Here is a 27,338-nt window from a genome sequence, read left to right as displayed (position 1 = left end):
TAAAAGAAATGCAGTTGACTTTGGGGCTGCTTTTTAATACAGAAACTATCTTAATTACATACTTAAGAAAATTCTTGAAAGCCTTCAGCCACGGTCATGCATCCTCTGTCTGTCTATGAAATTCTTTGGCAGGTGGAGAATCAGGTGCACTTTCAAACAACACAGTTTGTTTTTACCCCTTTGACAGCCTTGTAAATTTTCCTCTTTTGCCTGCTCTTTCATCCCAGATGTACACAAAGCACACTTTACACAGCCTTGCAGGGTCAGTATGATTCTGGGGGGCAGATTCCAAGCTACCAACTTGCCAAGATGCATGTGGGAAAGACACGCAGTAATTAACATTCAGTATAAATCACGTGGATTCCAAAGCCTTACTGAAAGGACCACACAAAGCATAGGGGACTCAAAATAAATGGTCTAGGGTAGTACACATACATAACCATACTTGTAGTAAGGTGTTACCTATGAAGTAAAAACACATGGAAAGAATAATCAGAGACTGCCCAGGAAATGAAAAGCATAGAAGTGAGGAACTTGATCTCAATCTCCCTCATTTTCTCCAATCAATTAAGACACACAGGCAACATGCACTGAATTTCCCTACAACCAATTCTGTAAAACCTACCTTGATCTTTACCTGCAGCATTCCCTACATCCTAGGCCACAGTCAGTGTTATGAAAAGGCTGCCAATTAAGTTGTGGTTTTGAGCTACAGACAAAATGTCCACTAGAGACTCTGATTCTTGCTTCCAAAGCCCTTGCAACCCACTGTGTGTTTTAGGAAGAGAATATACTGGCTCTCAAACGCCCACACTCTCGGCTCCTCTCAGGGCTGCGATAAGAGAAAACGCTGCAAGGTTGCATCTTTTAATGAAGTCCGAGTATATCATAATGAAATCATCTGCAAAAAGAAGACTGTAGATTCAGCAACAAGGATTTCAGGCTATTGTAAAACTGTATTCTTTATTTTTACATTGCAATCTCTAGGGCATGATTGTATCAAGAGCAACTCACAAATCTATGCCACTGCCAGCAAAATTTTGATTTCCATTTGATAGGACAATTTGCAAAGAGCAGTTTTCCCACTGTGCAAGTGCTTAATGTTTCTAAAAACTACAAGAATTCAAACCTGATTCAACGACCATTTACTGGGCAGTGCAAGACACTCTTGTTTAAGGCAGATGGCTTGGAAAATTCAGGGTGGGGGGAGAGCATTCTCTCTTTCTATGAAGGAGCAGTACCTGGAAGTCTACCAACAAGGATCACAAACCAGGTCTTGCTGTTGTCGAGAAGAAGGTGGCAGAGACTGGGTGCAGCAGGAAGAGTTAAACAGCTTGAGAAACTTCCCTTAGGAAAAGAAAACATTTTGCTGTCAGTGAAGCTCCTGAAGCTCAAAAATTACGTTGCATGCTGAGGAACCAGAGAAGTATTTATTTCTGGACCTTTTAATCAAAAGCAAGAAGCTTGAAATTTAGCTTTAAAATAGGGTATGATCTAAATATAGCAGTCAGATGACCTGAGAGAGCCAAGACTCATGCTTCGTGAGTTTGCAGATTTAAAGAGTCAATCCAACACAGTGTCATAGAACCCTAAAGACAGATTGCTATATTTATTGTAGCAGATAATATTTACAAGCATATCTCCACTCTGTTTGCTCTGTAATTATAGTTGGGGTACATACAATCATTTATTTTCTGTAGCCTCCTTTTGAATACTACACCTCCAAAGTCAGTGAAAGTAATTTTAAGAACCTGTTGATTGATTTATTGATCAAATAAGTTGACCAGTGCAATAGACTGGAAATAACCAGACAGGAAAATGATCTGATAAATATTCCTGGAGACTAGTCACTATAGGCATTGGAAGTCAGCAGAAAAGAAACCCTCGAAGGCAGGCTCAGGCTTTTTTGAGAATCTGTATTAACAGTTAGGCCTAAAGCTTCATTCCCTATGCAGGCCTGCTTGGTCAAGTGCACTCCCCAGCCAAGTGTTTGAGATAACTCTGCAGAATCCAGTGTTAGCTATCAAATTCAGCAGAAGCAACTGGCCAAAGTGCAGGTCCTATTACCAGAAACAATGTGAGAAGAAAGGGAGGGGGGGGTCTTATACATGGTTTTAATCAGGAAGCAGATACTTCTCTCTGACCAAGGGCATGAAAGAAACCCAGGCAGAGGATCATCGTCCACAGACAGCTTCCAGTGCTGGTAGCTGTTTTCTGGTGATTCTGTGGTCAGACTTCACCAAAGCTTTCACTGAGCTCCAACTGCAAGAAGCAGATCATGCCCCTGGCTGGCACTGAAAACCACAAACTCATCTATCAAGTATTCACTGAAATGGCCTGGGTTATTTTCCTGTGCATTTAATTGCAATTTAATGAGGTTTTCAAAGAAACATGTTGGCAGCTTATCATAAAACTAAGCTGAACACATCTTGTACTCCTTTTACACTGTCCACTCAGTTGTGTGAAGAACTGTCATCCAACTCAAGCAAGAGGCAAATTAAGCATTAACTCCATTGAATAGGAGTGGTTTCCTATGAGGAAGAGGAAAGGCACAGTAACAAAGCAGGAGGCAAAGAAAAAGCTTTCACTACCACTATTATTTGTACAATATTTTAGATAATCTTTTGGCACTGTGGTTTTGGGGAGTCTACATTTATCCCCAGGACAAAGGAATTAAATGTCCATGGATGTCAATAGCTTATTCCACAAGCATAAAATTCTAGCAGGAAAAATACACATTCAGGTTCAGCCAAAATAAATTAGCCAGATCAAATTCACAATCTCTCATAACCTCTCAACATTTCTGAAAATAAATGCCACACTTAGCAAAACAACCTTTAAAATAAAAACCTTAAAATGTCTATTTATCTCAGAATATTATCCTTCCTGCCTGTCATATATTATATATTACATACATATAAAATCAAAAGAAAAATCCACTCAAAGAAACCAACACTCTAATGCTCCCTTTTCCATTTAATGTTGGTTATACAGACTCACAGAGATCTTAAAACATTTTAAAGGATCAAGCTCTCCTTCTCATTAGTACCACCATCACGTTGTTCTGAACCGTGGACACATAACCTTTTGCACCTTTTCACTCTATTGAATCAATCTCCCCTGGCAACTTCTGGTGTGGCACTCTGCTCCTCCTGCCTCCGGCTCCTCTTGCCTCACTAATTCTGTGTGCAGAACTGTGAAGCACAAAATTAGACGTTTCAAATTAAGCAAGGAGAGAGAACGAGAGAACCTTATTAAATCAACATTAGCATCAGAGTGTCTTTAAAAGAGAAACTCAATTGCAAAATATTACTTGTCTCTGTAAAGCTCTTTACATTGACACAAATGAGACAGGCAGCAGCTGAAGTCACCGTCCTCCATCCCCACCTTCCTCCTCATGCCGGTCACAGAGCTCGAGCTGTAAGTGCAGGATCCTTTTCAGACCACAGCCCCCAAGGAAGAAAAGCCTACCTTGAACTCACAAACACTGGAATTGCCAAGAAAAAAGGACAAGGTCTACTAACATGATGTTGGGGAAGAAACATGCACACACTAAGTAGGGTACCAACACACAAAAGCAGACTCCCTTCTCCTCCCAACCTTTCCACAACACTGGTTGATCTCTCAAGTCACAGTACAAGTTACAGCCAAATCTTTCTCTCTTACAAGACAAAGAGCCATTGCAAGTTTTAGTTTCCATTCTCAGTCCCCAAAAATTGAAACTACTGACATGATGGTGATAATCAGCCCATTCTGTTCCAAAACACCTTAACTTTCTGAATGCACACCTCTAGTTGCTAACCTGATATGCTTAAACTCTTTTTCAAGATAAATCACTGGAGTATCATACCATTCCCCTGTGAGGGATAATTAGACATATTTTTAAAGACAGAAATCACCTCTAATCCTACACAGTCTTTAAACATGACTTTTCCTTGGCATTTCTTGAAGAAGAGTTGATACCTGCACCTTGTGTCAACAGAAGGAGTGTACACACCTCATACCATTGAGCAGCAGGCTTCGGACTTGTCTGTCAGGTGCCACCTAAAACAGAGAGTGTCTTGGCAGCGTCTTGTAGGGAGAGTTTGCAATGTGTGCTGCTACAGTCCTACAGAAACAAATCCTACTGAAACAATTTAAGAACAAAAAATATGTATTTCAGAACTACTTCAATTAATTAAAATCAGTGTTCAGAGTCCCCATTTAACTAGGGAATATTATCCTAAGGACAAGCAACATGAAACTAAAGCTCAATTCCTGATAACAAAACAAAGCTTTCAAAGCATTTTTGGGGAAAACAGACACTACCCAAATAGAAGTAGAGGTTGAAGCTTTTGATTTCTCTACTCCTTCAATGCAATGGAAACTTCTGTATCAGCCAGATATTACTGAAAACTCTGCATTTTCCCAACAAGTTACTAAGGGCAGACTCTGTACCAGTAAATGGCAGTTTGGGAAGCCAGGGGTGCTGGCAGTTCTGACACCTCTTCAGAGCAGTCATGAAAATGATCACTTCCTCATGTGACAACCATGCTTAGATGCCATCAGCTAAGCACTGGACAAAGCAGTTCCTACACCAGGGTAAAGACAAAGCGCATCAGGGAAACAGGAAGGAAGATAAAAATAACACCCACAAGAACTAGTGTCAAAAAGCTAACTTGGTTGTGAAAGCGCTGTCTATTCAACATCCTGGTTTCATAAAACAAAATGCTTCATTTTCACCTCAAAGGGCAACAGTAGCCATACAAGATTGCTTGGAGCCTTCCAAAATGAAAGGGTCAGATGAAAACAAGTGATTTATCATTAAATTATAAAAGCTGAAGAATGGGGCAAACAGAAAAGCCAGAGTGAAGCACTGAACCTGTTGTCCTAGGCCTGCTGTCGTTACCAGCCGACCCAGGCTGGTAACAAGTCTCTACCAAAATATACTTAACTGCCTGCTAGAGGCCTTTCTTCCAGCAAAGGACCACACCAAGCAAAAACTGAAAATACTGGGTTTTATTCTCTGCTGCATCTAATTCTCCTCTAGCCTTTCCCTGGCAGTCTGACACAGAACTGCAAGAGCCCCCCTGTTGCCTGCAAGTCACACCCCTTGCATTTGAAGGGGTTATCACATAGTGCCTTTAATTCAGTAGGACATTAACTACAGCCATCAACTGAAGTAATTAGTTCACATTCACATGCCCAACACTTCCAGATCTTTAATGCCTCCATTCTGAAAAATTTTCAGGAAACAATCAACTTATACAAACAACACAAAATGTAGAACTAAAAGAAGAACAAACAGGGGAGACAACTTTTGTGCAACTTCCACCATCTAATTCTGTTTCTTACAAATCGTAAGTCAGTTTAATAACTCAGCATATACCAACCCCACAAGCAAACAATGAAATAACTAGGTATTTAAAGTCGCTTATAATTGAAAACTTGGAAAAGCTTTAAATGAAAGACAAATCTTTAAAAAAAAAAAAGCATAGAAAACCACCAGAGGGTTCTGAGGGGCTTTATTTTTGTTTTCTAAAAACATACCATACTATTCACCTTCAAAGATCTCAGTGAAAATCAACACATGACAACACTTTTTGAGATAACTATTATTCCAAGAAAACTAAAGCACAAGCAAGATGCAACAATTTGTCCTGATTCATGCAGGAAAGACTAGACAAGATCAGGACTGATAAGAGAGACCCAAACCACAGAAGAAACCAAGATTTTCATCATCCATATATTCGAGCAGATTACTGAAAGGAAAACAGTCATGGTGTACTGATGCTTGCCTGTTAATATCCTTCCAACAGGGCACAATCAGAGAATTATCTCAAAAGATCCTAGTATAATGGAATGAATGGTTACACACATTTGAGATGAAGGGAAAGAGCTGGAGCAGCAAAAAAGCAATCCCTGTTTCATTCTGAAGTCTCTAAGGGATTCAGGAAGCAGCAGCAAGGGTGGAAAGCCATCCACCAAACCCAGGTAACTCATATTGCTTGCAGTGATTAACTCACTCTGGGTGTCACCCTGCCACCTTCTACCTTCAGTGTGGAAAATCCAGTGTAAGCACTGAGAGGATTCTGAAGAAGGGAACAGAAAGACTGGAAAAGAAGATGCAAGACAGATACAAAGCAAAGCTAAGAGTCACAGCAGCCTTTCTTTTCAGTAATAACTACTGGCTGCAGCGCTTACCCACTTCTGAGACATCAGTAAAATGGACCCGTCTCATCAGCACTCACTTTTTCAAGCAGCAAATCCAGAATTAATATTCACAGGTTCTGTGACTGACATAATTGCAATTTAAAAAGGGCAATTAATCATCAGCCACACTGGTGGCTGACTTTCCAGGCTGGGATCTTTTCTCTCCACACCTGCCAACAAACTCACAGGAGGCAGAAGCATCACATGTGCACAAAGCCAAGAAGTGCTGTGCCCCCTCTTACCCCAACCCCAGGCTCATGGGGTTTGTTACTATGTTTTCTCCCATGCGTGCCCCATTGGGATAATTTGCCCACCCTTTTCTGCAGCAGTCCCCCTACAATGACCAACCAATCTCCCTTGCCATGTGGATAAGGAAAGCTCTTTCCACATTGCACCTCACTCATGTCAGCCAAGAGTGAGGCAATGGAACTCCATCACCTCCATCATGAAGCTCTCCTCATCTCCCTGTTCTCCCCTGTATCTTTGCATAAACCAAATTAATTTTTTTAAGAGTGACATCTTATCCCATTCTTACTTGGAAAGTGAGTTACAAAGGTGAGAACACAGGTCCAGAGAATCAGATAACATAGGCAGATGATGGAAACATCAAACCAAGCAAGTGGATTTTATCAGATGAGTCAGAAAAGCCACTAAGTCAGGGTTTACTTCCGTGGAAAGATTTTCAGGCAAGTTGTAAACAAAACCAAAAACACAACAACTGTTCTGGATATGAGTTCTGTCACTTTAAATTCTTTCTTTCTGTGTGAGTACCCATGGCCTGATGTGAAAGGTATTTGAACCAATAGCATTTAGAGAAGACACATTTGGAAATTTGTCAATCATGTTCAGGTTCCCAGAAAGAAAGGTCCAAGACTAAATTACTGTAGGGTGAGTATATAACCTCTTTAGGAAGTACAGTTCTTCCTGAGAGGATGAAAGCCAAACTGACCACCATATTGTGCCAGTCTACTTATCTGAGTGGTAAGTACCACAGAACACAAGTATGAGACTGATGGTAAGATTTAGAGCTTAGCAAGCTGCGAGGTCTTCAAGTGACGTACTTAACACTATGTCCTTGGGCCAAAGCAAATATACCACATACTTCTAGGCCAAAGGAATCTTGCTCAAACAGGTGCCACTGCTGCCAGCCAGGTGCAGTAGAGACTGAGGATGCATGTTGTAACACAAGCTGTATAGTCCTCCCTTCCTCATTCCTGACAGTCAGCAACCAAAAATTGCCTTCATCATAACAATACAAAGGAAAAAAATTCAATGCTTTTGTACATGAAAAAATGTAATTTCAATCCTAAGAATTCAGTCAGGATATAAGCTGGAGCACAATTACATACTGCACATCTTGGCCAGAGTGCCAAACAAAGGTGGTTGGCAGAACATCTCTGCCAGCAGATAACACCAACAAATGGCCTCATTTCCATCTATTATAAGATAATACATATGGTTTGCTTCCTCATACCATCCTCATTTCTATCAGGTCCCTCTCAAGATTTGCTCTCTTTTTGACACAGGCTCCAGGTGTTCTTCATCCACAAACCTCAGCGCATCATTGCAAGTTAAATGAGGTGTCTCCAACCCAGTTCTCCCAGATTTGTGAAACTAGAGAAGCACAATTATGAGCCCCCTCCGGCTTTTTCTGCCTTCATTTTGCAAGGGTTTAGAAATCTTTTATAGATCACTTTATTCCCAAACAGACCTTTACCTTTCAATGACACAAGTATCAAACTGCCCACATAACCTCTACTCAGATCAGGCTGACCTTGTCCTCTCCTTTAACAAAATCACTCCTTAACACACAAGTGTGTGGTGTTAAGAAACAGCAGGTATTTCACTCAAGTATGCATCTTCTCCCAATTCAGGAGTAAATACCCTGAATCTCTGTTATATTTCCTCACAATGACTGGCTGGATCAATAATTTTTACTGGGTTCTTCTGCACTCTGAGAGGGTGTTTATCAAAAAGAGTCAGTAACAAAGCAGGGAAGGGGAGGGGAAAAAAAATACAAATAATCTTCCTTAAACACAAACAGGGCTCTCGGGCTGCTGCCCAGGATCAGTGATGTTTCATTTCTTGCACTTCTTCAAAAGAAAAACAAATACTTATGCTTACAAATTTTCCTAACACCTATAAGCTTGATGCCTCCAATCAGCACTTGCTCACATCTTTATCTTCAAGCCAGTATTATGAAGCTTTGATAAGCTTTTTCCTTCCCAACGTCTCTCACTCCACATGGATAAAAACCACTAATAGAAAACCAAAATCCTTGCCTCTTCTATTGCCTACATTTAGCAATCAGCAACTGTCTGAGTATTGTGAGAGCCAAAGCACTGCCGTGTATTACACACTTATCTCTGCAAAACCACCCTGCACAAGTGACAACTTCCAGGCAGGGGGGAGGGGGAGTTGTGCAGCTTTGTGATAATTAAAGCATAGACGAGTGTCACTGCTGTAGATAATTATGCATTAGCAGTGAAATTACTTAATGGAATGAAATAAACTAAGCCAAATGCTTTGTTTTAAAGGGAATTTAGGGTCTGCAAAAGGTGTCCAACTGACAGCCCAGGAGAATGAGAATGACAGTTCTCCATCCTTCATAGAAACCACACAACCCCAGCACAGCCTGGCAGGCTTCCACCTCCACCCAGGTAAAAGGGGAGCAGAGGAGAAGCTAAGGAAAATTTCAACCTTGCCAGTCAGTCAGGCTCTGATCTCTCTGATGAGCACCCACACAGAGACCAGGCAGTCACTAAGCAGAGAGGAACAACTGACTGGGGTAATTTCCTAAATAAAGAAACCAGCTCTGACAAAATGGGTTAGTTCAAACCACAGCCCAACCCCACAAGCACCCATCAGAAAAAAAAAATTAGTGTCAGTACAGACAAGACTCCAACCAGCAACAGAAACAACAGGATAAGTAGGTACATGGCCCTCAGTGAAACCACCTCCTCCAACCAAACCCACGAGCCTTTCTCCATCCGCTCCTCTCACCTCACCAACTGCCCACCTACACACAGCTCCCACCACTGGTCTCATCTAGATGGCTTCAACAGCATCCTCCTGCTTATTAAAACAAGGACTCTCAAGGTCAGTCAGAATTTATAATGCAGCCATTTCATCTTTTGTGCTTCCCTGGCTACATTCCTTCCTAAAAGATGCTGAACATTGGAGATTCTGCTGGGTCTGAAAGCCCTGCCAACACCAGGGCCAATTAGGAGCTTCAGGATGATGCATATTAAAGTTATTATGGGAGGCAGTTATGCAGCCAGAATAACTCTTAACTGAACCTTTAAGTGGTTTTTATAACTTGTTTCTCCTTCTTGAAAACAGATGAAAAGATACAAATCTCCTGCCTAAGAATCCGCAGGAATTCCAGACAACCACCAGCTTCTCTCTCAAGAGAAGACTGTGTGCTAAAACCAATAATTCATTTCAGCCAAGGCCAGCTAGATCATCTTCATGTTTTAAGCTCCAAATTACTCAAATCAGTCAGAAACTTCCCATATCAGTGAAGACTGACCTGAAAAACTACCTTTACAAAAGCACTGCAGATACATTTCAAACTTTTGCTGAGAGAAACTCCTTTTTTTTTCCACTATGGGCCTTCTCAGTCTACACAGACTGACTGCAGATAGTCAAAGCCAAAGAGACACAGATGTAATAGGAATTTTTTACAAAGCAGGCTTTGGAAGGCAGTATCTCATTAGAAGGCCAGGGTGTAGGTCAAATCAGGGAATCCTAAAGAGGATCTGAGGAATGGAGGCAGCAATCTCCCTTTTGATAGCAAACATGAGATGTCATTAGGACAGCATCTGCCACTTTCTTCAACCACTTCCAAAACCAAACTTGCCCTCAACAGCTGTTATCTACCCCTCCAAGAAACACTACTAGAAACCAACAAGAGAGCTTAAGAAGAAAGAGAAATCCGAGGTGGCTGAGGACATACCACACCATTTGTGTGAAAACCTGCACTGTCTTCACAACAAACTTGTCCTCCCCTCTGCAGCATGAACATGCAGCAATATCACAAGTTCTAGATCTATGCATTAAGCAGGAAAGTGAGCCCCAAGCAGCATGGTCAGAAAATAAAGGCAGAAGCAGTTTGTAAATTACTTCAGCACACAGTGGCCTCACAACTCCAAATGATGACAGACAAGGGGCAATGTTTTTAAATTGAAAGAGGGCAGGTTTAGATTAGATGTTAGGGAGAAATTCATTACTCAGAGGGTGATGAAGCACTGCAACAGGTTGTCCAGAGAAGCTGTGGATGCCCCATTCTTGGAAGCATTCAAGGCCAGGTTGGATGGGGCCCTGAGCAATCTGATCTAGAGAATGGCATTCCTGCCCATGGCAGGATGGTTGAAATTAGATGATCCTTAGGGTCCTTTCCAGTCCAAACCATTCTGTGATTCTACAATTTCTGTAGAAAGCGATGAACTTCAAAAACTTAGCGTAAATTCATCCTGAAAAATATTATGGTAACTCCTGGAGAACCTAGAGTCAGAACAAAAACAAATAAGCAAAAACTTTGAGACATTTCATTGGTATGCAAGCAATTTGAGGGCTCAGCAGCTCCCGCTCCACCCCTGGAAAGGAGCCTTCATGGGTGTCCCTTCAGTGCCACCTTCAGGAATATACTCACTGCTGCTTTCCAAGTGCTCTCGATGCTGCTGGAAAAAAGTATGAACTCAGCAAAGGCATCATTGCTGGCAGGCAACCGAGATCACATTAAAAACATTTTAGTTCCAAAATAAGGGTATTGCAACGAGAATCACATCCCAAAGAACTGCGGAGCAGAGCACAAAGTCTGCAAGATCAATACACAGAGCAGCTGCTGGACTTAGCAGTGGGTTTGACCCCAAATAAGAAATATAATTCATCTCCTAGATTCTGCATGAGGCAGGTGATAGATTTTCCCAGATCCTACATTCAAAGAGATTATTAATGAGGATATTCTGTTTATGGATTGTTTATCAGACTCCCTTTGCACCACCACATTTTAAAGGCTCACTTGAATAGCCAAAAAACACCCTCCCTCAAAATAATTATAGAAATCAAGCTATCAAAACTGCTTTGCAAATGAAAGCAGAAAGTTTCATAAGAATTCAGAGTCAGTAATGAAGTGAAAAACATAATGTATGGGTCAAAAAAGACATTCTAATATCATTTATTTATTTACACATGCGCCCGCACAAGATGTACCTTAAGCTTCTGGACAGTGTATTGACTTACCAGTAGATGACATGAATTATCAAGGAGGAAACTTAGCTCCCAATCACTCTGCATCATAGCTCTTAAAATAGGCAGATGATTCTATGAGCTGCACAGTGAGGCCTAACCAAGCTCAACAGCAACATCTGCTGGGCAAAGAGCAACTAGAAGAAATCAGGCTGATCATATGAAAGTTCTACCCCTTCTTGTAAACATGTGAACTTCTGCTACAGCTTTAGAATGCCCAGTAAGATACATTTCTTGTACAAAAAGTAAATATAACTTCTAAACAGATATGCAAACAACAAGCTAGAACTTTTCCTAAGCTTGCATGTGGACGTGGTCAGAAAAACCTATTATCTTACCATTACCTGCTCACCAAGATACTTCACAGTAAAACACTGAAATTATGGGGGATTAAAATTCCTCTACGCTCGAGGAAATCTCTTCTGTCTAGCTGGTTCAATCACACCTGAAGAACACCCATGGTACACCTTGAGCTACTTTTTTTCCTAAGGGAGCAACCTGCACTTGCAAGGCCTGAGGCAGGGAAATACTTACCAACCACATTAGTTCCATCCACACAGAGGAGAATGGCAGCTAAGACCATTAGAGCTCCTCTCCCTCCAGGTATCTTACTATATTGCTTATTAAGCTCAAAAAAGCCTGCTATGGCAGGATGACATTGGAGCAGAAGCACAGCTAATGGTCCCCACTTAATCTGGGCACAAACTGACACTCCACCTAGATTAATTACAAAGAAAACTGATTTTTACACCAGATGCATGAAATTTGATAGACTACTTCTAAACTAGTCTAAAAAAAAGAAAATGCAAATGGTTGGCAACAGCTTCAAGGCTGCATTTACACATTCAGCATGATTTGGAACAAGGGCAGTGACCTGAGAGGCGGCTTCTGAACAGCCATCAGATGGGAAAGGGAGTTGATGCATCCCACTTCTATTCCCAGGAAAGGAATGGTATCAAATTCTTACTTGACCAGGGAACCACCTCTTTTTGCAGATCACTGTTTAACAGGAAATCACAGGCAAGCAGGTTTTTAACAGAACCCTATGATAACCTTCAGTAACACAAAGCTTTGAAAAATTACACTGCAAAATGCTGAGTCTTGAAGAGGAAACAGCACAGCGTCTGGGGAGATAACTTTTTAAATGATAGAAAACTGTAGGCTGGACTGACGTTCATTATCTTTAAAATTGTGGCTGGCTTTGCAGTTTAAAGCTCTCATGCTTTTTCGAGTTTTGTACTTGAAACAAAATTCTTTTACGCTGAAAAATTAGGAAAAAGGGTTTAAGAAACATGCAAGCTTATTTTCAGCTGATATAGTGATTGCTGTTATTGTTATTGCTTTGTGGGGAGTTTTTCTGATTTGGGTTTTTTTCAGGGTGCTGCTTTGTGTGGTTTGTTGGTTTTGAGGGTTTGTTATTTTTTAACATATTTTTATTTCCAATCTCCCTTTTTCCACATTCAGCTGTTAAACTAGGAGAGCATATCATATGAAAACACAAAAATGAGTGATTTCTCAGGTCCGCAGCTGGGAAGGGAACAGCTTTTGTAAAGCACCTTTTGTGTATTGGGAGTTTGGAAGCCGGGGGAGGGAGGGGCAGTCAGAGTTTCAGCTTGACAGTGCCAATTACAGCTATAGCAAGATGAACCAAGGAACAAATCCATTCTGCTCAGAGGACAGAGAGAAGGGAGAAGAAGAGACGTGAACCTGTATGTTTGAAAAAATAAAGGGGCTTGAAATCATCTGCCAGACAGTGAACCACTTTTTCCACAGCAAAAGAATTAGGCTGAAGATGCAGTGAATGTACATGGCAAGCTCAGTCCTAACTGGAAGAGCACCGGTTATTTAACAAATGTATCCTTAGTCTAATGTTCTATTCAAGTAAGTATTAAACTTTTCTTAAGCTTTTTTCTTTTGGACAGTAATTATACATAACCCTGCTCAGTCTGTTTGATCAATTTTTACTCGATTCCTACTGTATCATCCTTCAAGTTTGCCCATTATCACAAAGTCTTCAAGGCTAAAAAGTCTCTAAACCCCCAATGTAATGCACAGGCAGGAAAAAGAAATCCAGCTAACTCTAATTCCTTCCCTCCCTCACAAGTTGCAGGTGTTCTATTTTCATTGTCTAAAAATCAAAGTCATCAGCTCATTTCCTTTCCCTTAGTACAGTCCCTTTTAAGAAGCTACTTTCCATCATGTTTTACTCAGCACTCATAAATAATATAGATAATTGCAGATGGTCATAGCAAACAAGCAGAGAAAGTATACAGATACAATACAAAGGAAACAATAAAAATTCTGATGTGCTCCAAAAGCAAAAAGAATTCCTGGCAAATAGAAGCAGCTGCATCCAGGTCATTTTTTTAGTTGATGTACGGCAACCAGAGAGCCAAAAATAATACAGGGACAGACTTTAGACAAAGCTACACAAGGGTGCTGGCAGCTCAGCTCCCTCTGCAGCAACACATTTCCTACCTCATCCTCATGTGCAAAACACAGCTATTTCTTCCCCAAAAATTTGCATTAGGAAGGAGGAATACTGGTCATAGAAAGGTTTAGAACTGCTGAAACTCCAAAACAGATAAGCAGAGTTCAATTAGGAGGATATTATGCTGACAATAATAAGGAACTCTGGGAGAGTCCACCCAGCCGCCCAAGAGTTAACATCACGCGTTTCTCATCAAAACCTCTTCCAAGAGGTTAAGCACACAATAGACTATCTAAAGCACAGCTAGAAAGGCTGCTTGAAATTCCACACATGTGCCTCAGCAATGTATTTCTATTAATGTCCAGTGTGTGTCAGCGTGAAGATAAGGTACCAACATCATGTCCAACCAGCCAGCTAGAGAATGGGACGCCGTGTAAAACATTGTCTGATGCTTAGAATCCCAGAGAACAGCAGCGTTTGCAATCTCAGCCGCTGCACACGTGCCTGATAACACCAACAACAAGGAGAGGCAGCAGGAGAAAACCGTCCTGCAGCTTTGGGAAAGTAAAAGATGGAGAGAGAAAGAAGGAAGCAAGCAGGAACTAAAACAAACATCAGCAAATTGGGGCAGGTTTGAGGATGCCCAACTGTAACAGAGGGAATAAACAAACCAGAAAAAACCTCAGTGAAATTTAATCTTTGTTTCAGCTCACTTTAACTTTTCTTTAAAGTGAGAAATAAAAAGTTATATCAGTGTTTATTTTGCTTACTCAGACCATACTATTTAGACTCAGTTTGATCTATTAGTATGATCCAACAAAGCCTTTTGTACTGGGACTTGTGGAAGATCATGAGGAAACATGATCTTGACCAGGACACACCTGCTCTGTTGGGCCTGGCTCTCGCAGCTTGAGAAGCCCACGTGTTACCATGAGCAGCTGGCGTATGGGAACCCACTGCAATACCCACCAGTTGTGCTGTGCACTGACAGGTGCTACCACACAGACACACTCCAGCCCATCAGGAATCCTCCTATTAGCTGAACATCTTGCTAATTTAATCTGTAATTTACCTGTGCTTTAGAAAGGTAAACTGTACGTGGATGAAGGGGTGGAATGTAGAGATTCCAACTGGGACACCATAGCGCATGGAGGAGGTGGTGATCCATGGAACAGCTAGATACAGAATGGCCTTTGGGCCTGTCTTGTGCTGCTTATGGCCCCCTCAATAAGCTATAAATCAGAGCAGAATTCTACTACTCCACAGCAGTCTGACAGCAGAATATGAACACTCAGTACCAGCTTTGCTGGACCAGTCACAGAAAAATAGCAATATACTATTCTCCTATTTCCTTATGAATTGAATATTTTGTAGTTATACATAGTGGAAAATGAAGGCTAATCTTATCTTTTACTTCTTAAATGATGAAATGGCTTTACAGTAACCCTAAGTCAGAACAAATGAATCGTGAAGAAGTTTCTGTGGAGCATATAAACTTGGTAGACAAAAAAAAAAAAGGTGTGAAATACGGGCATGGAAAATTGAAGGCAAGACAGGGGAAGTAGGCAGCACCGCAGACAGCTTCAATTTGTTGCAGCTGTTGGATTTTAAAAAAGGCCAACCTTGTGATAAGGTCTCTTAGCTCAAGAGACTACAAAAATGAGAAGCTCAAGCGACCATCGGCTGCTGAAATCTGCAAAAACTCTCCAAACACAAATTAACCTTCAGTCAGGAGATAAAAGACTAGCTGCAGAAATTGGAAGTTGTTAAAAAAATGCTATAAATGTCTGACAAATCACAGCAGCAGAAGCAGGAAAATAAGTAGTACATAGGCAGAATCTTACCCTTAACCAGATAACACCTTCTCCTTCCCTCAAGGGAAGAGGAGGTTCTCTTTTGCGTTGGCTGTGTTTCCACTTTCTGCCTTTATTGTAGTGCACATTCTCTAAAATTGCTTTAGTTAAATTTAGACCTCACTGATGCTCCAGAGACCAAAAGTTATTAGCTTGTGGGAGGTAGAAGACATGTAGATCCTCACCATGCCAAGCTTAAATTTAATGCAAACCTTTCCAAAGTCCATCATTTAACACTTCAATATTATTTTCTATAGGGATTCCTTAAATGTTTAATGTTTTAATGGTTTCACTAAGTAATTCTTTCACTGAAGAAATATACCCAGTTTTATAGTAGAAGGTAGCAGACAAAGAGGAGCCCATTTGTAGGGAAAAGGAGGGATGTTCTGAGACTATAGAATAACAGACCACTAACTCTAAAGTCTCCACACACTAATATATTTTCTTCAGCAGAAAGTCTGGGAAAGTGTCTGAAGCTCACACAGCAAGAATGAGTGGGATACAAGGCACAAGGACTGAAGCTATTTAAATCCCACTGTCAATAGCTTGCAACATTTGGTAACAAATCATTAAGACTCAAACCTAAAAATACATCTTTTCATTTGTATCAACATATTTAAAAGGCAGCTTTCTTCAATTAGTGAAAGAATTAGCTGTCAATTAGTGAGAGCAGTCAAAAACTGCACGGCAACTTCCAGCCCAAGATACTGCCACCCTTGCTAACCTAGTTAGGACCTGGTTCTGCAGGCACCGAGGGCAGATCTGGGTGTCTGACACACAGTCCATGAATGCTCTGCAAAGAGCCAAACCAGAGCAAACCATCTTCACAAGGAGGTGCTGTCACAACTGGTGCCACCCACACTGTAGGTAGGAATGAAGGTTCTAATAACTAAACGCACCACTCATCTTCTAAAGAAGACATAAAAAAGGTATCTTTCATAAACATATGTAGATACCTGTTGCTAACAGCTGCAACATCAATGAGAATCAAGCTGAACGGGCTTTTTCCTAATTTTGCACTAGTACTTAAAACAAGCCTGCATACTTTCAGATTTCAATCAATGTTTTCTGCCTCGCCCATAAAAAACTTCAATCAAGAAATATTTACAGAAAATACAAGGCCAGGAAACACCAAACCTCATGTGTTAGCCATGTCTCCTTCCAGAACCAACCCATTTCCTACACACAGGTTTACAACTTTAGAAAGGGAAAGGTTCAGCTCAGTGTGCTGCACTTTAGCTGTAGAGCTGACAGGACCAACTAAACTGTCCCTGAGGTGAGCAGTTTCCAAACCATAATGCAAAGCTCACGGAGACAATACCTTTCATCACATCAACTCAAATAAACAGGGAGGAAAAAAAAGACAAGTTTTGACAATAGAGGCCTGACCTCAAAACCAGCAGTGTCACTTCACTGATGGCTCCATGCTGTCACAGTTCCAACAAACACCGTGCTACTGCTGGGCCTCATCCGGTCGCTACAGCTTGTCACAACGATAGGAGATTACACACAACAAAACCCCAGTTAATCTAGGAATGCTTACCTACGGCTAACCAGCCAGGATGAAGCTGATCCCCAGCTTATCACAAAGTAAATGAAAGCCTTAAACTAAATCATGTTCAGCAACCTTCCTAAAACAATCTTCAGTACTAGCTCAGCTGCATCTACAGCTGACACTGATCAACAACAGTGGGCAATTCACAGCAAAAAACCCGACAAGATTCACTTAAAGCTTCATCAATTACCAGAAATATAAAGGAAACTTTCCACAAATGGGCTGATTGGATCATTCCTCCATCCCTACAAAGTGAAAAAGAAAACATCTGTTCACTCCCTAACACCAAAATTCTCCTCCATTGTACCAGCCTATAAATTGGCTGTTCACGCTGTTTTCAGCGATTTTAAGCAGTTTTACCTTCACATTATTTGAAATGAAGAAGAAAACACATGAGTTAAAATGTCAGCAGCCCCAGTATACGCTAAACCAAGGGTGGAAGTGTTCAAAGTATGCCACAGCAAAGCCCAAGAGTTCAGAATGCCACATTCATAAGGTGACACCCCTATCAAAACCCACTGCTTGATCAAAGGCATTCCCAGTCACGCATTTTTCCTTCAGCCCATCTTTTCTGAATCAAGAAGAGGAGATGAGAGGCTCTGAAAAACAAAGAGATTATACCCGGGCAAGAAATCATCTGAAGGAATTCAACAGCCTATGACCAATTGTAATCAGCTACTGGAACAACCAGAGACAAACCCATATCCTTGTATTTCCTTCCATGCCCATAACTCAAGCCACGCTAGTCACAACAGCCCAATGCTGGAACCAGCAGGAAGCAAAGGTTGCCATCCAGCAAGCCAGTGGGCAGGCATGATCAGAAACACTAGGAATAGCAAGCCGTCCATCATGGACAGCTGGATAAAGTTTCCCAGCAATTTAGGAATTCTGTGCCCAGTCTGTTTTCACGCAGCAACCAGTGCCCACCAGTCTTGTCTGAAACAGCTGGTCACAGTGCAAAGTCTGTCCTACCATCACCCCACTTCTGAACTCATTCTTTCAAAGTGAGAAGGAAGACAACGACTTTTGGTCAATAACTCTGACAAAGCCATTATCCTAGGGGTATTAAATGGGGAGATAAGAACTTCAGGGCTTTGCACAAATCATATTAGTTCAATTCTCAAATCCGGGTAATGCTTCTTTTCAAAGTATTAATTTCATTTATTCTATTTGCTCTCCCTCTGTCCTGATAACACAAGTGCACATGGCCTCTAAATGAGATCCTCCTATTTTATAAGTTATAATCCTCCCTTTCTCGAGTAGTAATGAGATGTCTTCGCTTAATCGCGTTTATTTCCCCCTCCCCAGCTTCTGCTTTTATCCATTCCCATTCCACATTGATTTGTCTTAAAGGTTTCAGCAAAAACCATCAGGCAGAGAGTCACTGGCTCCAAGAGGCTCCCAATGCAAATGCTGCCACATGCTGCTCAACCTTCAGAGATTACAAAAGCAAAAAGGGGGAAAAAGAGCAGCTTTGCTTGCAAAGTTTCCTTTATTGGTAGGAAGCAGGAAAAAAAAGAAAAGAAACCCGAAAGAACTGAGAAGACGTTTTGATTAACTGGAAATGAAAAAGGAAAAGACTTCTGGTATAGGGGAATGGTGAGACTATTCACAACACAGTGAAGCAATTAAATAACTTGACTGACAACTTTGCAAGTTCCTCATGCTAGAAATAGAAAAGGATTTAAAGATAGCTGTGCTAATTCTTGGGTATTTCACATTACACAACGCACGCCACCAGCATTAGTTAAACACCCCAGGCCTTGCTCTGAAGTACTGTACATAAAATCCTTGTTGTGTTGTAAGTACCCACAGCATTAAATTATTCAAAGAGTCCAGTCAGCACCATGATCCTGCAGTGCTGTCCAAACAAACAAAACATATTATCTCTAACACAAATTGGGGAGAATTCTTCTACAGCAGCTTAGCAGACTACTTCCATTTGAGCCAGTCCCCAGGGTTAGTCAAAAAGCCATATTCACTCAAATAGGAAAGTGAATGCTGCACTATTACTTACAGAGCTGTTTTGCTTCTTAAACTAAGCTGTAAGGAGTTTTTCTCAAAACCTAAGGTATCTAGAAGCTAAGTACCTTGTTCAAAGTCGTTAAAAGAAAAAGAAAGATCAAGACAAAAATGTAGAACAGCACCCAGGTACTTATCTCTAAATCCCTCTTGAAACCAGTACACTTCAAGGAGAAAAAAATTAGCAAAACAAAACACGCAAACCACAATAAAATAACAGTAAGTTTTAATCTGCACCCTGCCCCATAAACAATCAAGTAACTGGGCCCAGAAGCTGACAACAAGTTCCATATCAAAGGTTAATTCTAGTCCACCCTCTCTTTGTGCGCACTATATAATAACACTGAAGGGCTCATAGCAATATTTCCAATAATAAAAGTCAGTGAGTGAAAACCATAAAGAACAGATTAAATGACAAGCAACATTCAACACAATCAAAATGAAATCACTTCAAAATACAGCTATGGTACTTGGATTTATACAAGTGGTATGGTTACAGGAGAATGTTCCAGCACTGCTGCAGACAGCAGTACAAGAGAGGGCTACTAATCACTGATATATTGACATGTTAAGGGCACAGGGCAGCTCAAGATCTTCCTGCAAATACCAAAAAATAAATAAACTTTCTAACTATATGTGGCATGACTTTCAATTTTTATCAAATTAAGTGCTGCTAGAAGCAAATTATTCATTTGTTATTTCTTTCATGGGAGTTGCCCCATTTTTAATCTCACTTCCCTAATAGGTCACAACAACAACAAAAACAACCCTGGAAGTTTCTCCTTTATAAATGTAAGGAGATAATCTCCACTGCTATCTGCGCCTGGGTTACCACTAGGTACCTTGAATTCCACTACTATCTTCTACCTGAAAGAGAAGGCTGACACAAGACATGGATGAGCAGCTCATATCCAGTATTTGCCCCATTTGCTGGGGCTAAAAAACAGAAGAGCAAGGAACACTCAAGCCCTGTTCATAATAAAGGAAGATAATATGAGAAGACAAAGGACAGATGCGGTTTGAGTAGGATTGAGTCAATACAATAAGGTAACTGTGCCCAGAAGGAAACTGTAACTGAGATAAAGCAAGTCTGATAGGGATCCCAATAATTTAAGTCTGGCCAAAGAGTTCCTGTTTAGGAAGATATCTAGAAGCTGACAAATAATAGCTCTGCCCTCATCTTTGCAAGGACAGACTAGACTATTCCATTTCTTAAGGATTGTAAATTTATGACTGATGAAGAGATAGTTAAAGAGCAATGAAATTTAACAGTTTCTCATTCTTGCACCACATTCTGGGCTAACACACCGTGGTCACTATTTATCACAAGGGGACCCTGATCAGATTTTTAAAGAGCATCAAGTATGTAATATCTGGGTATGCAATACCACAGGATTAAAAGCTAATTCAGGTAATAGAACACCTTTTGTATGTAAGCAGTCAGGTCTCAACTCATTTTAGAGGTGCTCTCTTTGCATTTCACAAATATTGCATGACTCTGCTAGTCACATTTCTCCAGGATTACACTCCATCTCATTGCAGGAGGGCAGGGCTCTACTTTCAGCAAAGCCACATCTTTAGATTGGACAATAAATCCGCCAGCTTCTTCCCCTTGCTCTTACAGAAGGCAGTTAATTGCACTCATGGAGAGCATATTCTCCTTCTAGTGAAAAGAGAGTTAATACTGCACCTGCAGACCCAGATGTCTCTTGCAGGGGAGCAGCAGTCACCTGCCTCAGACATCACTGCTCTGAAGCTCACCAATGATGCAACACCCCATGGTCAGGATACAATCTGCCAAGAGGGTATGTTCTGTGACACAGCAGCCATTCACAAGTTATATCCATCTAGGAGAGCAATCTCAAGACACCTACCAATCCAATCATATACAAATTTTATCATGGAGACAAAGTACAATCGAGTCCAAAACCACAAACAGACCAACTCACAGAAGACAATTTCCTTAAAGACTGTCAAGCACCAAAGTGAAAATACAACCTCTTGCTCAGAACAGCAGAATTTGCAAGGGTATAGGTGGAAAATACTGTTATATACCAGCTCTATTCTCATGCTCTCCATTAGCAGCTGCTAGGGATCACTATCAGAGACGGACTACAGCTATAATGACCTTTTCTTTGAATGACTATGGCTATTCTTATATAAATTTTATTTATTCAGTCCCCAAAAATATCTTTATGTTATGACCTCAAAATGCTTCACATTTTGCCTGGGTAAGCCAGGCCTGTTAGCATTCAACATACAGAAAAACCCCCCAAACCTCATAGAAAGATTCTTCATTTAAATCTAGCACAGACTGATTGAGCTACAGATCAGCATGGAAAAACCACAATAAAGACTATCCATACTCCACCCTGTCCTTTCACTAAACCATCCTTTCAGTATGCACCAGGCAAAGAGAATTCTCTTGGTCTAGTTCTCTCAATAAAGTTTTAATAGCACAGTCTAAATGAATGGGCAGTTTGATCTCACTGTGGCAAGCATGGTCTCACCTCACCATCACCCCCTGGCACCACTGCAGGTCAGGAGAAAGTGGCAGCTCCAGTGAGACTCTGCACTGCATACAGGCAGTACACCATTGCCACAGGAATGGCAGTATGTAAAAGAAAACAATATAAAATAGTATCGTGTGAATATTAAGCACCAATGACAATCCCAGTGTAGTGCAGTGATTGATAGAAGCCTTTTTCTCTACTCAGCCTCATCTCACTGTACTTCTGCCTCCAGCATTGCTCTTCTCAGCACTGGTATGACAGCAACCCAATGGGTCATCTCAGCAACACCAAGGTGCCTGACTAATAGTAAAAGCTGCAGCAAGAAGTCCCCAAAAGTAAATCTGCCCACTGGGCAAGAACAAATTGGTTTGGGAGCTAGTGGTGTGTACAAAAAGGGTTTATGCTTCCTAGTCCCTAAAACTCAATCCTAGACCTTCTTCAAAAAGTTACAATACTTGACAGTTTTATAACAGTTGTTCTGTTACCAGATTTATAAAAGATTCAAACAAACGAAGACATTACTACTTTTTATTAATTTGTGTACAAGTACAATTATACCCTAGAAACAAACAGAGCAAAGTCTCAGGATACATCAGGTCAGCAGAATGTGATCCTGTATATAATGAAACATTTATTTTAAACACTTGGGAGTTCAATAGAGTTCTCTGTAGCTAGACAAGGACCCCATATACACACACCATACTCCCTGCCACCGGTAAAGCTGTCCCCAGCACAGCCATTGTTCATGCCTTCGCATCACTGAGTGACATGCTGCAAGTGGAGCTTGCAGCTGCACTGTGAGACAAATGCTAAGTGATGAGTGAGGTGAGGAGTGTTTCAGCCTAAACCCCAGCTTCCAAGTTCACCACACAAGTGACATTAAATTAATCCCCTCAAGCAGAGCCATTCTAGCCTGTCCAGCAAGGAAGCATAGCAGGGGGTTTGTTACTCACCAGCTGGGCTGTTCTCTGCCTCTCCTCATTAATGCTGTTCCTTTCCTGGGCCTCACTGGCTGCTTCCCTTTCTCTTTTGGCCAGCCGGATCAACTCCTCTTGGACCAGTGCCTGTTCTTGCTCATACCTGTATGAGCACCAAAAGCAGAGAAGGTCATCAGCAGACTTGTGGCAAAAGGGTCATGGCTCGTCATGGCATACCCCTGCTTAGAGCCAAAACACAAATCCAGAATCTATTTGACACAAAATCTGCTCACAATCCCATTATCAGTAGGAATTCCCAACAAACTTTAAATATGACCTGCAGCTTCAGTGAGGTACAACTCTGGCAACAACAGCAGACACAGCACCACATAAGCTTGTACTTCAGTTAAATTTAGCTCTATTAAGTACTTAATTATCACTTGAAAAAAGTGAAAATAGGAAGCAGTTATCTAGACAAATAGATGATGGTTTGGAAAAGATCAAGGGACATAGCGTGATAAAAGGAATCAGCCTGGCTGACAATGCTGCTCTTCGGCTCTTACACAGGAATGAAAAATCACACAAAATGCATGCAGCAACAGCACTAAGAGAAGCAGCCCTGAACTGAAAAAGGCTTCAAAGGGGATTCTCAGGCATTAAAACATAATCATAGAATAGAATCAAAGAATCGTTAAGGTTGGAAAAGACCAAGTCCAACCATTAACCCAACACCACCACATTCATCACTAAACCATGTCCCCAAGTGCCCCATCCAAAAGCCTTTTGAACACTTCCAGAAATGGTGATTCCACCACTTCCCTGGGCAGCCTGTTCCAATGCCTAACTACTCTTTCAGTGAATAAATTTTTCCTCATACTCAACCTAAACTTTCCCTGGCATAACTTGAGGCCATTTCCTCTTGTCCTGTTACTTGTTACCTGGGAGAAGAGCCCAACCCTCACCTGGCTACAATCTCCTTTCAGGTGTTGTAGAGCCATAAGGTCCCCCCTGAGCCTCCTTTTCTCCAGGCTAAACACCCCCAGCTACTCCCAAGGAGACTTGTGCTCCAGCCCCTTCCCCAGCTCTGTTGCCCTTCTCTGGACACACTCCAGCACCTCAGTGTCTTTTGTGTAGTGAGGGGCCCAAAACTGAACCCAGATTTGAGCTGTGGCATCATCAGTGCCCAGTACGGGGGGACAGTCAGGCCCTGGTCCTGCTATCCACACTATTGCTGATACAGCCAGGATGCCACTGGGCTTCTTGGCCACCTGGACACACCTGGGCTCATGTTCAGCCACTGTCAAACACACACTCATTATGCTCAGGCTGAACTAAAACACAGACATATGCATACATAGATATATTCCCAAATGAGCTAAACTGTTTTCTTTTTCAAGAGCTTCACCTCACCTCCTGTAGAGTTCCTGCTCTGCAGCAGAGTCACTTGCCATCGGTGGCCGGATTCCTAAAAAGGAGAACAGAAACCTGAGACAACTAATAGTACTACAAACATAGTCCTTCATCACATAATGAATTATTTTAGGAGAATTTCATATTATCTATCAAGAGAAAAAAAAAAGTCAAGAAAATTTCAGTTTGATGGATAGAGTTTGAATTTATGAAACAGAGACACCAACAGAATCATCTTCAAGCAGGCACACTGAATAAAGCATGCTACAGACAACTTCTGTGTGAGGATGTTAACTCCTCAAACCCTTACATATACTGAAACACAAGCATTGCTGTAGACCTACTTTCCATTTCCTTCCTCTAGTTCCAATAAATCTTCCCCTTAACCTCCTGCTCTCCTTGTAATTACAAGGGATTCCACAAGCAGAGATGAAATTATCTGACAGAGTTCAGGCCATCCATAAGACTAACTCTACATTCAGGAAAGACATAGGCTGACAGCAAACAAATCCCTAAAAGCAAAGGCCTAGTTCCCTAACTTCATGTTAGTCTAGATGCCTTAAACAAATCCACACTGCTGGTATATATCAACAATGCTTATTTGAGAACCAATAGAAATCAAATAGTTTTCTGAGCTGTAAAGAAAGACAAGTCCAGAAACCAAGTTTTCATCATCCACTTAGCCAGCTGTGCTTACACAGGCTATCCTTCCCTATGAGCTTCTCTCCCAAGAATAAAAAGCAGTACTTCCCTCACCCATGCACAATATACTCCCTGCGTATGTAAAACAGACAGCAAGGCAGCTTGCCAGAAATGAAAGGCAAAATATTTCTGCCTTGTTTATTGCAGAATAAACAATCTGAAATGCTAGAAATGTTTACAGGGTGATAGAGGCTAATCAGAGAGCTCCTCTCACAACGAAGCAGCACTGAAAAATACCAGCATCCTCTGTAACATGCAGCAGCAGCAGCACACCCCGACAGTACCTGTAGGTCTGGGTCTCCCTGCTACAGCCAGTGAAGATGGAGCTGTGCCATTGGATGCACGAGGAGATCTCTGGTAGTCCCTTTTACCTTGAGAGGATTCTTTCATTCGGTTCACTACATCTTCAGTGAGCTGAAACACAGAACCAGGAAAGACATTAACCAAGTCAGTTTCTGGTGTGTATTTCACTGGTAACCTCCCTGTTTGTTAGTTCCCATGGTACCACAAAAGTATTGCCAGTCACCTCATTGTAACATCCCTCCAAATGCAGGCAGTCAGCACTTGTATGTTGACTTTACATTTTTAAACCACATACCCTATGAGTAAGTGACAAAACCTCCAATCTACTGCCTGACCCTAAAAACTTCACTAGACAATCTTCCACAAACACCAACAAAGCTGGAGAGCACCCCTAAACTAGTCGACCCTTTGTATAGGGACAAATTTACCAGAAGTGGAAGGAAAGGAACCAAGCAGGTTTTAAGTCCATATATCCATTTTTTTCTCTTCTTGCTCCATGCTTGCTAACCCAGCTCAGCAAGGCAGACACACTGCAAGCCATATGACAGAGAACAGCCACACAGACCTCCCACTCACATAAGGCTGCAAACATTTTTGCAATCTCAATTTCGTTCTCACTCTCTGACTTGGGTTCAAACCCATGAAGAAGAAAGAAAAATAAACTCTAGGTTTTCTGGCAATTCAATCCAAAAGGCTTCTCACAGCACTGTTAAAACTGACCCCTTCCTCCTCCCAAGGTCAGAGGCGCTGGCTGCAGAACAGAAAGAAATGAGGTTGTTCCCCCACCTAGACTTGCCACAATAGAAGACATATTTTCAGCTATGCCACTACTGCCCAACTTAACAGCGTTTTTAACATCTTCATTATACATTGTTATTGTGCCCAATTCCCGATTTTAAATCCCTGTCTATATTCTATAAAGAGAAATTAGGCAAAGACAACTTTACCTCCAAACACTTTAATAAGGAGATAGGCACAATTTTAGCTAACTTTTGTCAAATAATTAGTCAAAATGGGATGAAAAATAAGTAGCCACAGCAAAACACACTCTGTAAGTTCATTTCTGGCAGATTTTAGGAGGAAATCACATAAAAGTATCAAGAAGCAAGAGCAATGAAAATTATGGTAGTAATAAAAAAATCCGCACACTAACATGTAAAAACCAAAGAAAAATATTAATGGGGAAAAAATATTCCTTAATAATACCACCACCACTCTCTAGGGCTTGTTTCCACCACACACACTTGTCAATTTCCGACCGAAGGTCAAGAAGCAGTTTCCCACTGTCCCTCCCAGAAACACCTCCCTATTTCCACACGCTCTTATCTCCCCTCCTGCTCCCACAGCGCTGTTTTGCCCGGGCTCTTGGCACCATGAGCAAGGGCAGAGCTGTCTTCTCTTGGATGCCCTCAGAACCGCGCGGCGCCGTTAGCGTGAAACTGTTCGCAAAGCACAAGGCAGGGGCAAAACGAGGTCACGAAGCGGCGAGGAGGGGAACAGGGTTGAGAGCAGAGTGTGGAAATGGAGATAAAGAGCTGGTGTGTCCCCGCTCGACAACAGCCTTGCCCAGGCCCCCCCAGCCCTCTTTCCCACCACTCACCAGTCGCCCCACCACTTCTCCAACCTCCTATTCCTTCAGCCTTCCAGGTTTCTCTCCCCTCCTCCTTGCTGGTTTCCTCCACTCGTCCCTTCCAGCCCTGCACCTCGCTCCCCTGACCTCCCGGCCAGACCCGTCCACAGCCCAGCTCCCTCCGCCCCCGGCCCCCGCAGCCTCCCCGCCTCCATCACCCGGCCCCACGACACCCCCGGGCCGCCTTACCCTGATGCCTTGCAGCACCCGGACTTGCTCCCGCTCATCCAGCCCGAAGGTGACCCTCCTGCCGCCGTGGCTGCTCTCGCTGCCACCCATGCTGGCCAGGGTCGCCTGTCCCCACCGCGCCCCTCTCCCGCACGGGCTGCCAGCAGCACCTCTGCCCTCGCAGCGCCTGCCAACATACCCGCTCCCCATTGGCGGCCGCCGCGGGGCGGCCAATAGCGCGGCGCGGTGCTGGCGGCCGGGCGCGGTGCACGCTGGGGGCTGTAGTCTGTGCCGGGAGCGGGTGGCCCGCCCGGTGCCGGGGAAGCGCGGGGCGCCAACGCGCCTCCGGGCCAGCGGAGAGTCCCGCTCCTGTCCCGGTGTGCCTGCCCTCC

General features: G+C 42.1%; 1 protein-coding gene across 4 annotated transcripts in view; it reads right to left on the bottom strand.

Moving 5' to 3' along the window:
• CHCHD6 (coiled-coil-helix-coiled-coil-helix domain containing 6) overlaps positions 1-27,139 on the bottom strand; it is a 110,082-nt gene extending 82,943 nt beyond the window's left edge. For 2 of the 4 annotated variants that reach the window (XM_010390093.3, XM_019280398.3), the window contains exons 1-4: positions 26,968-27,139; positions 25,130-25,259; positions 24,144-24,198; positions 22,770-22,896 (exon numbers count right to left, since the gene is read on the bottom strand). In XM_010390093.3, coding sequence (XP_010388395.1) covers positions 22,770-22,896; positions 24,144-24,198; positions 25,130-25,259; positions 26,968-27,057 — 402 coding nt within the window. In that variant the 5' untranslated portion in view covers positions 27,058-27,139. Of the gene's footprint in view, positions 1-22,769; positions 22,897-24,143; positions 24,199-25,129; positions 25,260-26,748; positions 26,885-26,967 lie in introns of those variants that run through there. The other 2 variants (XM_010390094.4, XM_010390096.4) reach the window with 2 other exon arrangements.
• Between the last annotated feature and the right edge of the window lie 199 nt (positions 27,140-27,338).

The sequence above is a fragment of the Corvus cornix genome, chromosome 12, assembly GCF_000738735.6.
Source record: "Corvus cornix cornix isolate S_Up_H32 chromosome 12, ASM73873v5, whole genome shotgun sequence".
NCBI classification, from domain to species: domain Eukaryota; kingdom Metazoa; phylum Chordata; class Aves; order Passeriformes; family Corvidae; genus Corvus; species Corvus cornix.
This window is presented reverse-complemented; position numbering and strand designations above follow the sequence as displayed.